At 38.8% G+C, this 13,656-nt stretch overlaps 1 protein-coding gene across 2 annotated transcripts; it reads left to right on the top strand.

Annotated features, from left to right (window-relative positions):
- The first annotated feature begins 5,520 nt into the window (after positions 1-5,520).
- Positions 5,521-13,622, top strand: LOC115679470 (uncharacterized). 2 transcript variants are annotated; one of them, XM_030603068.2, is made up of 8 exons: positions 5,521-5,891; positions 6,668-6,792; positions 7,535-7,572; positions 8,459-8,569; positions 8,637-8,716; positions 10,518-10,554; positions 11,069-11,110; positions 13,242-13,622. In XM_030603068.2, the coding sequence occupies exons 1-8, from the start codon at positions 5,562-5,564 to the stop codon at positions 13,307-13,309; spliced, it is 831 nt and encodes a 276-aa protein (XP_030458928.2). In that variant the 5' UTR covers positions 5,521-5,561; the 3' UTR covers positions 13,310-13,622. The 2 variants fall into 2 exon arrangements, with proteins under 2 accessions (XP_030458928.2, XP_056166809.1); XM_056310834.1 differs by having other exon boundaries at positions 12,471-13,301.
- Positions 13,623-13,656: the final 34 nt, after the last annotated feature.

The following is a 13,656-nucleotide window of genomic DNA, read 5'->3' as shown; positions in this document are numbered from 1 at the left end:
AAAAGTGACCACGAAACGGTGCTCGATTGATCGATCGATTGGGGGGTGCACTTTTTCGTGTCCTTAGCCGGTACGGTATTGTTTTATGTAGCTCGCCACTTTGGTTTCTAAAGATCACGCTCTTGGGGATTAAGGCTTCAAAAAAAAAAAACAAAAAAACAAACAAAGATTAGTTAGTCGGATGCCACGGAAAAATTCTTAAGACGATGCCAATTCTAGAGGCGTCCGTACTCGGGCTTATGATCCAATTGCTCTTTCTTCGTAATTGAATGAAGAAAGAGCGTCTCTGATTTCGTGGGAAAAAGAGGTTAACCGATGGCCTCGAGTCCTTGTTGAATAACTGAATGAAGAAAGATCACGCGATAGATTGATTGTTCTGAGACTCTAAAACCTTGTCTAATAACATGTTAAAAGAGAAGAAAAGACTCGTTTGAAGAGAGAGAGAGAGAGAGTCATTACTGCTATCACCTTTGGTCATCATTGCGGCGATCCTCATCATCCTTGCAGTTGTAGCCGTGGCCCAACATCCATCGCTGTCCCTATCAACTCCACCCGATGCTGTCAATGCAATCGATGTTTTGAGACGACAACATAGATTTTTCTCTTGATCATTGCCCGGATTAACATCCTCGTATCAATCCTCGTTACTTGTTATTTTAATTTTCTCGATCGCCGCCCTAACTATTGACATCATCTAAAATAAATTTAGACCGTCCATATTCTTTACTTCGATCATTCGTTATATGGCACTTTCATGCTAAGTCCAATTCTTCAGTCTTCCACGTCGTGACTGGTGAACTCGCAACTATCCACAATCGAAAGTGTGGAGAAGCAATCTAACTTGAATCTCGCGTTTTATAAGTTACAATATCTTTCTAAGCAATCCAACTTTGAAATCGCTTAGGTGCTACATTGTAAAGTTTATGACTGAATTACCATCGTATAATAGGTTTATAATTGATTAGACGATTTCCCCCTTTATAAATTATTTTTTCCCTATTTGACTGCCCTAGGAGATTATGTCGAGGAAGAAATGCAAAGTCAATTTCTAGAAAGTGCACGAATCGTATTCTTTTCTCTATCCTTCGTCTCATATAAAAATGTATGAGCAAGGACATAATCCATGAATCGATGGAAAGAACAAGCTCGAGATCTCCGATTACGATACCACATCTAGAAACGACCAGACCGCTAATAACTTATCCATAAATTTATACAATTAGATAGAACAATAGTTCGATATTCGAATTATTCTAATAAGACCATGTGCCACGTCCGGAGCTTGATCTTAATCGAGTGTCGAAATCATGCGTGGGGTTTCCAAATTATTCGGGAGCATCCCCTTGCTCTAGCTTGGCGGAAACTATAAGTCAAATACCATTTTATAAACTATACAACAAATTTGACCAAAAAAAAACTATATAATATAAAATACTCTAATAAATAAATAAATTGATTAATATCACGAAAAATCTCAAATTTGTACACTTGTGATTAATTTATCCTAAACTAATTTTTTGACTACAAAAAATCCCAAACGGGTACACATGCGACAATTTTACCCTTCATTAATTTCGATTAAATTTTACCGTCAAATTTTTGAGTTGGATGATACGTGACAATTTACAGGTGTATTAGCTTGGGGTTTCACTATCCGTTTATCACATGTGCACCAATTTTTGGTTTTTCGTCGTATTAATTTAATTTAATGAAAGGTAAAATTTATCACAATTGTACTGTTATGGGGTTTTTTGTAGTAAAAAAATTAGGTTATGATAAATTTATCACAAGTATATTAATTTGAAATTTTTGATGATAAAAAATTAGCTTTAGATAAATTATCATAGATATATTAATTTGAAATTTTTCGTGACATTAGTTTTAAATAAAAAAAAACTCGAATACTGATTACGTATGATTACGTCGCACGGCAGCGTGAATGATAGGCGAGTAACAGTAGAGAGAGAAAAGGACCAGTTCGTGTCGGCGAGAAGAATCCACCGACACGGGCGTGTGGGGCCGTCCGATGACGGGGGGGAGCATGTGAGGGGGCGGTGGGGATTGGACGGTCTCGATTTGGATTTAGACGGGGTCGGGAAGCATTTGGCTGTCAGCATGCTCTAATGCTGTTTCGTAAAAAGCCCACTTGCTTCATCTCTTTCTAAAGCTCGTGATCATGGCGTTCGTTGGGGGCACATGATGGCACGTTGTGGGGGCCCGCCCGATGATGACGGATCGCGAGGATTTTGGCAACCTTGGCAACATGCTTTTACGCCTCTCTGGCTGGTGGCTAGCGTCGCTATCTCGAGTTTGGAGATGAAGCGATGCGTGCCTTGCCGAGCTAGAGAGGCCCGGTTATCTGGAAACCTATACAGTTTGATATGGAGACATGTCGGGAGCAATGGTAAGGAGCGATGCCTGTTTTTGTCGAGCTAGAGGCCCGGTTATCTGGAAACCTATACGTTTGATATCGAGACGTATCGGGAGTAATGGTAAGGAGAGTTTCGAAGACCAATCGATGAGGTCAGAACGGATAGGGTCATTTGTGAGTCTACCCACGAAACAAAGTACCTATACTAAGCACGGAAGGACAATTGTTGGATAAGCATAACGGATCGAAGCTGAGCCTTAATTTGGGTGCTGGCAGTGTACGAATTCATCCGATTCAATTGAATTTTATGCTCGGGCAGGTTCAACGGGCCAAAAAGTTTGCTCGAATGTATTCCCTCGTCGGAGCTGCTAACTCCATCGCATCTCTGGTTCCGGTGCTGCCGAGATCGATTTGTAAAGTCGCACGAGTGCTAAACCGAACCGAGTGTTCGGCCGGTTCATTTGTGGGTTGGGCCTATGGCCCAAAAGAGTTATGTGTTGGGCCGGTATAGCGATGAAGTCTTCGAATTTGGGCCCATTGGATTTCTCTTTGGCCAAGATTTAGAGGCCTGAGTCGACCATCTTTGCTGGACAAGCCTGACCCGGTCCAAGCTCATCAAATTACTATAACAATTCCAGACGGTATCACTGGTTTTTTGGTTTGGAGAAATATTAAAAATTACGATTACCATTTATTTCGTGGAAAATATATAGTTTAGAAAATATTTTCGTAAAAATGATAGCTTGTATAGTTTATGAAAATGAATGAAGAAATTTTTTTTATTGTACACGAAATTGTTCAGATACAATTTGTTTTCGATAGTGAAATTTTTTTTCCATCGACTAATCAATTCGAGATATACAAACAATGATTTTTCAGGAAAATATTTTTCAAATCATTTATTTTTTGTGAAACAAACGGAGTGTTCAGTAAATATATGAACGAGGCCCGCCCTTTGCTAAGGAAAATGGTCTTCTGATAAAGTTAATTGATTGTTAGTTTTAGACTACTTTTTAAGAACAATATGATTGCACCATGTACTCAATTTAACTTGTCGTAGCAATTCTTGTCAGGTGGTAATGGGTCGTAAATGGGTCGCTTCTTATTTCGCGGATTCTTGCTTCGTATTCCTTCCCTTTCTTTTTATTTTAAATTATTTTCGTTACCTTCGAAAAGATTTTTTTTCCCTTATTTTCAGTTTTACTTAATAATTAAATCGAATAACGCATCCATAGCATAATGATTCTATTTTATAGAATTTTAAATTGATTTATTTATAAAATGGTGAATCGAATGAATGCTTTAGGAATATAAATTGACGAATTCTTTTCTCTTGCATTCGCCTTAGTTCCTAACAAAATATTTAAATATTAAACCACACCTTCATTTAACAGTTTAAGCTTTTTAGACAGTTATTAGTGATCTCACAAAATCTCACATGATATCAAAGCATGAAGTCTGGAGTTCCAATCTTTCTAAGATCCTATTTGCCTCTCCAATGAAATATTTCCACTCTTAGTACTAGGCAAAAATATGAGACTAAGCAAGGGAGAATGAATTAAATCACATCTTATAATAGTTGTTAGTGGTCTCACACAGTTTCGCATTCACTCGAAACAAAGGCAGCTTTATCGGGAGAGGTGAGATGTAGGTAATTGTAACTTATTCAAGATTATGAATATCTTGTGACATATCCTATTTTCATTTTCAAGTGATCTCAATCCATAAAACTTTAAGTTAATGTTTGGTCGCCTCGATATAAATCCAGATGGAGCTTTAAAAAAAAAATCCCATCTAAATTTTCGCGATACACTTCAAATTAGACAATATTGAGTAAGTCGGGATTAAAATTTGGACAGCTCATCTTAGATTTGGGAGAAATCATTTATCCCGCCCGAATTGGAAGGGGAAAACTAAGTAAGAAACATGAAGCTAATAAAATGGTTTGCAATAGGTCCGTGGTCAATGATACTGTCATCGATGCTGTCCACAGTGACAGGCCCCTCTCTCAAGTGGACCTTGGCACAGTGATCAACACTCTCAAGCGGACACTATTGCATGAACTATGTGTCTGCACAAGCGCGCATGGGAGCTGAGTCATGTTGGTCATCGGAGACCTTCAAGATAATCACCATGATGGTGGTGGTCACGGGTTGTCTTTCTCTCAAACGTCTTCTCTGTCTCCACCTAAATCCGACCCATTGGAGATCTCCACAGCAACAAGGGCAACCCCCATCGTGGCGGTTGCCCTTATTTGCACGATTGATTTGGACTTTGTTTCCTTTCTCTCCTAGAATTTCCACTAAATCATCTCTCAGACGCAATAAACACATTATTAGACAAGATATGTCTATGACCGGTCTCATATTTGCTATATATCCAAACAAAGGACATGATCCAAGATATTTGCTTGCTTTTCAGTTCTATCTTATTCAATTTAACTTTTAATCCTTAGTGATCAAAAGCAGCCTAATACCTCGTTTAGTTAACAAAAATACGGAAGCAAAAAAAAAAGTCCTAAAACTTATAGTCTTCTTCATGCACTTCGATCCTACAACTTTCGATATAGAGAGAGAGAGGAAGAGATGAAGTTGATATGGGTGGTGATGGTTACCTCGTTACGAAAGCCGGTTGTAATGGTTGTCAAAAGTTAGGTCAAGAGATTTCCCTTCGTGATTATAGGGGTTTTTTCAAGGGGGTGAGCAATTTGGAATTGTGATATGGGTATTATTGGAAGAAAAAAAGTCGATTTCAGGAGGCAAAAAAAAATTAAATAAAACAAGAGAACCCCAATGGACCAATGGTAACTGTTAGCATAAATGGGCGCTAAATGTGAAAACATCATGCAAATCAGTCATTATAGAGGGTGTAGAGTGAAAAGTATTTGAAAAATAAGCGGGAGTTTTGGTAATTCCCTATTTCTTCAGGGACTTGGGGATGAAAATTACACGCGCTTCCAAATCCCAAAAGTTCGCCTCGGGAAGCGGCTCCCACGGGCGGCCACGTCATCAAGCATCGGCCCGTTAACCGAATCGACGGTCCAGATTCTCCCCAGACGGATGACTCGCATCTAGCGGAATCATCCCAACGGATCCCAGTCAGCCCATCCGCCGAAATTAAAAACTCTTTTCCCCCAAAATTTTCACCGAAAAAAATTTAAAACTAAAAAAGAGAGGAAAAAGAAAAAAAAATGGGAAGCGGAGGCCGAGCCTTCTTCCTCTGCAAACCGCCCTCGCTCGCCGCCCTCGTTCCCTCCCTCGCCTCCGCCCGCCGCCTCCGCCACGGCTTCAGCCCGCTCGGCCCCCGCCCCCCTCCCTCGCCGCCGGTCCCCGCGCCCCGCCGCCGCCGCATCATGGCCGCCTCGGAGGCCGCCGCTTCCCCGCCGGGCGACGCCGCCGGCTGCTCCCCGGGAGGCGAGAAGCAAACCGCTTCCGCTTCCGCTTCGTCGCCGTCGCCGTCGCCGTCGCCTTCCGCCGCGTCCTCCGCTATCGACTTCCTCACTCTCTGCCACCGCCTGAAGGTACCTCCTCGGCCTCTCCTAGAAGCTCCCGTTTAAGCTTTCTGCTCGGTTCCTGAAAATGTGGAGAGGGTGGGCGGCGATAATCGTGTACGGAAAGCAAGTCTCGGCAAGGTTGATGAGCTTGGAATGGAAATGGAAATGGAAAGATGCTTGTTTCGTTCTGTGGTTGAGGAAGATAGGACTCTGACTCAGCTTGCGGATGATTATCACGATCGGATGGTTGTGGCATGATTGGAGGGGAGAGAGATAGCCTCATCTTATAGACGTAGCTTATTTCGATGGTTTGGCGTGTGATTTGACGGTTTGATTGTCTGGTTTTCTGATTCTAGGCGTATGTGCACTTTGTTAGTGCCTATTGTTCAAGTTTTGATATTTGATATGGTAGTTTCCGAGCTAATTTAGCTACTCATTTGTTGCATCCAATTGCTCTTTCGTCCGTCTTTCTAATTTAGATAAATGCACTTTACCTGTGCTGCTTTAGTGAGGGGAGATTCTTCTCAATTAGTTTCTATTATCTGATAACTTTGTAGAAGGGAAAATGTGGCCCCAATTTACAAAGGCATTGTTCTTGTATAAAAGAATAAATGGGATAGTTTGGCCCTATACCGACGAGCATTCCTTTACCTTCATTTGAAAGTATCTTTTCGTTTTTGGTTTTGTTTCATTTCCATAGGGTTGGAATCGTGCATGTTGTTTCCTATGCTCTCTCTCTCTTCCCCCCATCCTCCTGATCACGTGTAGTCCATTTGTCACTGTTTGAATTTGAACTGTATCAGACAACCAAAAGAGCTGGTTGGGTGAAGAGAGATGTAAAGGATCCAGAGTCTATAGCGGACCACATGTATCGAATGGGATTGATGGCGCTTATTGCTTCAGATGTTCCTGGTGTTGACCGAAACAAGTTGGTACTTCTATTAGTTTCATTAGTTGGTTTATAGTTTTGCAAGGAAACATAATTTGAAAAAAAGAATTGCTTATTTTGTTCTTTGGAGTTACCTGGATCTCACTTCAGTTCATATTTTTGTAAATATTCTTTTGGATATTATGTATTCTAATGGGCACTTAATTAGAAAGATTATTGGATTTGAAATGCGACAATTTCTTAGTTACAAACTTTTGACGTGGCTTTGGATGGTGTTCTTCTTGTTGATTGCTCAGGTAGAGTGGTGAGAGTCATAGCTTAACAATGAACGTTCTCCTTCATCTACCATATTAGCAATATTGCGAAATTACTTTGACTTAAGCTAACGAAAAGAGGACATGAAATGTCTTTGAACTTTCAATGTCTTTGCTATGATGTACTGTTCTGAAGTGTTCTTTTGGTCTCCCTGCTCTCTTTCTTTAGCTTACTTAGATTGGTGTAGCCTTAAAAGCATGCTTTTAGACGTCAGTTACGTATTTAGAAGTCTAATACATATTTGAAGATGCATTGCTGAGTCTATGTTTGACGAGCTAAAGAAGAAAATATGTGAAGGCGATCTGTCTATTATTGATAAATGAATTTGGGCCTTCCCTTTTTATTTGTGTCATTAAGAATAGCCACTAATTATGTGAACACGATCTGTCATCCTCTTTTTTGCGTGTTACTTTCGATTGTGATTTTTTGAATATTTTGTAATCTTGTTTTTTCTCCCTTATTTCAGGTGTATAAAAATGGCAATTGTACATGACATAGCTGAAGGTATGGAGCTTTTCTGTGTTCTTTCCTCTGCTGTAAGAAGATGAAATAAGGTCATTAGATAAGTGTAATCTGCTGATAGTGACTGCGAGTTAATTGCACGATAGCATGTCATTTGAGGATAAAAGGAACAAGGGGAAGTTTTTTTTACCTGACATTGGTGCTTCTTTCCTGATTACAGAGTTGTTTTATCTGATAGTCGATGGTCTGATTAATAAGTTGCTGATTATGGTGGTCACCTAGCTCAAACCTTTTTTGATTAGGAACTTCTTGTGATGAATCTTTGCCCTTGGGTAGAGCAATAGGGTTTCAATCTTATGCTATTTTATTGCTCAACTTCAAATGTAAGAAAGCATGTCAATTGAGCTGCAACCTTTTCTGCTGGGAAATTTTTGTGCTGATTCTTGTCTCTTCATTGAAGCAAATGGGCCTTCAGTATTATGCTATTTGATTGCTCAACTTAAAATGTTGCCTAAAGGACATAATGATGAGTAGTGACTACGTAACAGGGGATGTCATAATGATTAGAATGCAATGTCCTTTTTGTCATTTGTCGATCTGACCGATTCGTTGGTTCAATTGTAGATGAATGTACTTTGAATAATTACCACCGCCCGCAGCGGCTGCGTTGGCTTGCGCTCTTGTCCCCCCATGAAGGGATCGGAGTTCACACCCTAGCGTAGTCGTTAGGGATTCTTAAGTGTGGCGCCGTGGTGGTGGGTCCTGCGCTAGCGTCACCCCAAGTTTACCCCTCCGGCTGTCGGCCGTGCGGGGGGTTCCTCGGTTATAAAAAAAAAAAAGTACTTTGAATAATTTATTTGTGGAGAGAGATTTATCACCAAATTGTACATCGTCACTATTGATCTCACCTCTCAACTTCTTGAATTAGCTATTGTTGGGGACATAACCCCTTCTGATGGCATCTCAAAGGTGGAGAAAAGCCGAAGAGAGAGGGAAGCATTGGATCACATGTGCAGATTACTTGGTGGACAATCACAAGGTATCTCTTGTGTTCCTTTTCTGGCCTGAATATCTGTGGTTGCTTCACTTACCAGTTGCAACTGCAGCAAAGGAGATAAATGAACTATGGATGGAGTATGAGGAAAATTTATCACCAGAAGCCAAAGTTGTTAAGGATTTTGACAAGGTACATGTGTTTACCTTTTACATTCTATATGATTTGCAAATGCTGAGTCTCGATTTTACTTTATTACTTATGGATAATTCTTTCGCGGATTCTCTTTGTTCTCATCAATGGAATAGAAGTATGGCAAGTAACTGGCGATCCCATTTCCATAAAATCAAAAACATTTCAATCATTTGTTTTATGGTAGCAATCTTTCATCATCTTCCCTAAGTTGTGTATGATTTCTCTTCATTCTTATTTTTTCTTTTCTGAAAAGGCCATCTAATGCCCAGACAAAATGGGCTGATTTCAAAACTTTTTTATAATATAATTGATTGATGCTTATAGGTGAAACATGTACACCTGAATGTCCAATGCCGGATGAGGTTTTATGTCCATTTCTGTATTGGAATTGGTTTTAAATTGGAATTGTATTCACTTATGCACAAGAACATGCTAGATCTGCCTGGTGACCTATGACTGGGTTTTGGGGCCTAGATGGTTAAGCCTACTACCATTGGCCTCAATTGCCACGTGAAGGAAATTCACACTTGCCCCAAGAGAAGAGAAGGTCTGTCAACTTCTTGTGGATCATAATTGTGGATATAATTACCATGAAAATTATTTGGTGTCTCGGCCATTTTGTCCTTGCTGGTTTCTTTTGTTTTGATGACTAAATTGAAGGATATGGTTTCATGATTATTAAGCATTACCTTGACTGCGTCTTTTCATCTTTGTAGGTTAAGTTAAGCATAGTAGGTGAAATTAGAATCCCGTTTTGAGTGGTCATCTGTACTTTATAATCTGAAGGAAAGTGACATTCTAAATATCTAATTATTCAAATTTTTATTGCCATACATCACAAGGTCTTGAGATTTTGTAATAGTTTTCATTATTTTTGGATTGCAAAACCTACAAAAATAAATTTTAATGCTTCAACTTTAAGTTGCTGATCTTCAAGTTATTGCATGAGATCGGTTAAGTATGCATAACACTGCACTGGTTGTAATTCGTGGCGTCACATCTGTTATGGTCACTTCATAATTTCTGTTTATTTCTGCAGCAATTGAAAACCTTTGGAACTGTGTGAGTTACCTTGAGGTGAATATAGATGTGCTTGACACTCTTTGGGATGATGAAATGAAATTAAAATTGTGAAAATGCTTCATGCGAATTTAACAAGACCAAGGTGAATTAACTTGTAAATCACAACATGCTATAGTGCCTCGTTCCTACGTATGATTTGCCTTTCATTTCTGAGAAAGAAACTAAAAGGGGTAATGGTTCAACTTAATATTCTCATATTGTTGGTTAGGATCTAAAGCCTTCAATACGTTTGGAATCTCTTCAGCTTAAAAAGCCTAAAGTATTTTGCTGATTAACATGAGCAATTGATTTGATGTACTAATTACATACAACGGAGGCTCACTTTGATGGGCTCATAGAAGTGGCTAAGTCATCAGATAAGTGCATCAGTGAGCGCAACATGTAATGTGCAGGGCATGACTAAACATCTTTTTAGACCATTGCATGAGAAACCGTGACAATTTCGAGTGAAGCTGTGAAACAATTCGAATGGTTTGAAGAGCTGGTGGTAGTGTACATATGTGAATGCAAGCACATCCATATCTTACCTGATGCTGCCTTTTTAGCGATGCAAAAAGAAAGATGAAATTACTCTTTCAGGACTTATCGTCGTCGTAATTAACTTGATTAATGTGTCTCTGACATATTTTAATTCTAACAATCCTTAATGTTAATTAGGTGGAGATTAATGTGTCTCTGACATATTTTAATTCTAACAATCCTTAATGTTAATTAGGTGGAGATGATACTTCAAGCCCTGGAGTATGAAAATGGTAAGGCTTTTCTTCTGTGACGATGGATTGAAGATTAGAAAAATACCTCCCTTCCTTTTTTTTCCTTTGGATGGGCAATTCTTTTTCTCTCTCTTTCACACTCCTCATTAATAGACTGAATTGTTGTGCAATATTGTGGCATTGAAGGTCTGGAGAAGAGAAGTGTCATATTTTGTTAGAAGGAGAAAGAGATTTGCGATATGAATATGTGGATGCTAATTAGGTGCTACCTGTTTGCAAAATGCCATTTCCTTTTCAATTCTTCTTGGATGATGGTTGCTCTCTTGTTTGCCTCTTTGTTTGTGGGAAGTCTGGCCCTTTACCTGTGTGATGAGCTACTTCTCCATACATTCCCTTTAGTCTCATATGGCTTCTATGAGGCGAATTTAGAATAGTTGCTGTCAGCATCTTTCTGTGATCTTTTGCTGGGTTGTTCTTTGCAAGCAGAAAAAGCCTTTCGCTGTAATCTTTAACAAGTTAGGGTGACGATTCAAGTGTTTCTGTCTTTATGCAGAGCAAGGGAAGGATCTCGACGAGTTTTTTGTGTCGACTGCTGGTACGTTTATCTTCATTGCTGTTTATGAACACTTTCAATATGTTTGCCACTTGACTGAACATAGAGAAGTGAAAGCAATGATTTCATCAGTATCTTGTGCATTAGGTGTAAAGCTTTAAGGGAAAATTGCAAGCAGCGCGCTCACCTAATAGTTTTGTTGCAATTTGCAACCATGATTCATTTTTGCCTTTTCCCTGATCTTTGAGTTTGTTGCCTTATAGGTTTCCTAGTTCTTGTAAAGCCAGTAATAGCTTATTGCAAAGCACCCCTTCTCAACTCTCAATCACCATTAGTGGCCATTTCACTCTTCCTATCAATTTTTGTCTTTATCATAGCTCTTTTTATTCGTCACAAATAGGTAAGTACGAGATTATTTTGAACTGCTGTTATTGCCTATTTCGATTAAGGTGATAATATTTCTTTCAGTTTATTTATTGGTAGCTTCACTCTTTATTTTGGACAGACCGTCATCTCAATTGTTAAAATCTTACTTCTCTTGTTTAATTGATAGAGAGGAAGGATGTGCCTTAAATAACTTTATAGACTTCGAACAATGGTAAAGTTTCTAGCAAAATCTTGCCAAATCTATGATCATCTTAATAGCATAGTGATTGCACCATGGCCTATTATTTATCCGTATGTATGAGAATGCTCAATTTGACTTAATGATTTTCTAAGGCTTTGGACTAATTAAAGATATGGTGGAGAGAACTAGTTGCAGGTTCAACTGATTTTGTCTGTCCAGCTCCAGGTTTTATTTAGAAATTGCTAAGAATTTCATGTAGATGGAAAAAGAGAAAAATTGAAATAAAACTGTCTACACATCCATATCTATTTTTTTTACCTTAATTATCATTATCTTCGTAATAATTTTAATAATGTATTGGAACTTGCTACTTTCTTTAATGGTGTTGTGACCTATAATATATTCGTTAACCTTTTACATATGAATATGATGATTGATACTGAACTTATAGATATGTATTGCTTTGATAACCATCACCCAATATTACTTGTTATTCTTGTCATATTTTTCCATGTAATCTTCTTCTTATATTTTTGTCTATTATGTCAAGATATCCAAAAACTATTTAACAATATAAGTGACTGATTTTTACTAAGACTAATCAAGAGGGTTTACTGAAGTTGGATGGACAATAAATTCTAAGTTGGATTTGTTAAGCCAATCACTCTACTCCGATATTCAGAAATAGTTGCAGCTTTGAATTGAATTGTTGTCATGAAAGAAATGTGAAGTAGCTTATTTTGGAGCCATGTAGGTAAAGGCAAGATAATATGGTCTCTTCCTTTAAAACTATTAGCATCTTTGACATTTCTAGACTTTTAATTTTTTTTTTAGGTCAATAGGGTACTTATTTGAGAAAGCTGAACGTTTTCAACGTTGTAAATTGCAAAAGTATGGGATGATGGTGAAGAGATTGCTATGGACTGATAGTTGAGGGAGATGATTGCCATGAATTGGTAGGGCAATTTTGGAGCAAGTCTTGCAAGCAGCTGGTGCATGTAAACCGCTCTGTCTCGGCCATGTGGGTCCTACGTCGGGCCCACATAGTTAATTGGACGAGATATAAGTGGGCTCAGCTCTAGGTCCTTGCAATAATTTTTCAAAATTTTGGCTACTTTATTTGAGTATCTACTGCAATAGATTAGGGATGCGGGTGTTGTGGCAATAATTGAAAGAAAAAGGAAGAAGCTGCCATTCTTTCATTATTGAGTAGGGTAATACTAAAACTTACCTCATAGTTATAGATATTTGATCTGAAAATGAAAATTGTCAAGAAAGTTTGACTTTATTGGTGTGAGACTTTGTGATAATGTAGGGGGTGAACATTATTAGTAGATGATTAAGTGTAATTGATTATTGAATCTCTTATAGATGTTTGGGGAACACGTGTACTTTTTAAGGGTGCATGATCGAATCTTTTGTTAGTAGTTACTTGCGTGTTAGTGGCACCTCTAGAAAAACAGAAGTTAATCTTTGGGCTGTTGTCTGACTAACCTTCGTTTTCACCTAAGTCTCGCTTATAATCTTGTGTTATATGACGACGCTATCTGCATCATGCTAGTTCCATATGGAACGAACTCACAATTTTCACCATCTTCTCTGCAGGAAAATTTCAGACTGAATTGGGCAAAGCTTGGGCATCAGAGATAGCATCAAGAAGGAAAAGGCAGTAGTTGAATCCTATTGGAGCTTTTCAAATTCGAATCTACGGTACTTCAGGCAAGTGATGTGATCGTCGTGGGGATGAATGACCCTATTTCAGTGAAATGGTTGCTGGCATTTCCTCTCTCTCTCTCTCTCTCTCTCTCTCTCCTTTTCCTCTTTGGCAGGGGTAAAGAGAGATCAACGAAATATCGTTAGTCCATAGATGGAAATTGCAAAACTAGGGAATAACTTGTGGCTCATTTGTCCTGGAATGTAGAATAGTTATTCTGATTATATCCCAGACCTTTAGCTATGTCCTTGAATGAACTTCCAAATGCTCACGACGCCATCGCGCGCGATGAATTTGGCCTTGCTA

This window comes from Syzygium oleosum, unplaced genomic scaffold, assembly GCF_021117445.2.
Source record: "Syzygium oleosum isolate NSW1041296 unplaced genomic scaffold, Sole_v2.1 Sole_v2.04, whole genome shotgun sequence".
Lineage (NCBI taxonomy): Eukaryota > Viridiplantae > Streptophyta > Magnoliopsida > Myrtales > Myrtaceae > Syzygium > Syzygium oleosum.
Note: the sequence above shows the minus strand (reverse complement) of the source record. Positions and strands in the feature narration are given on the sequence as shown.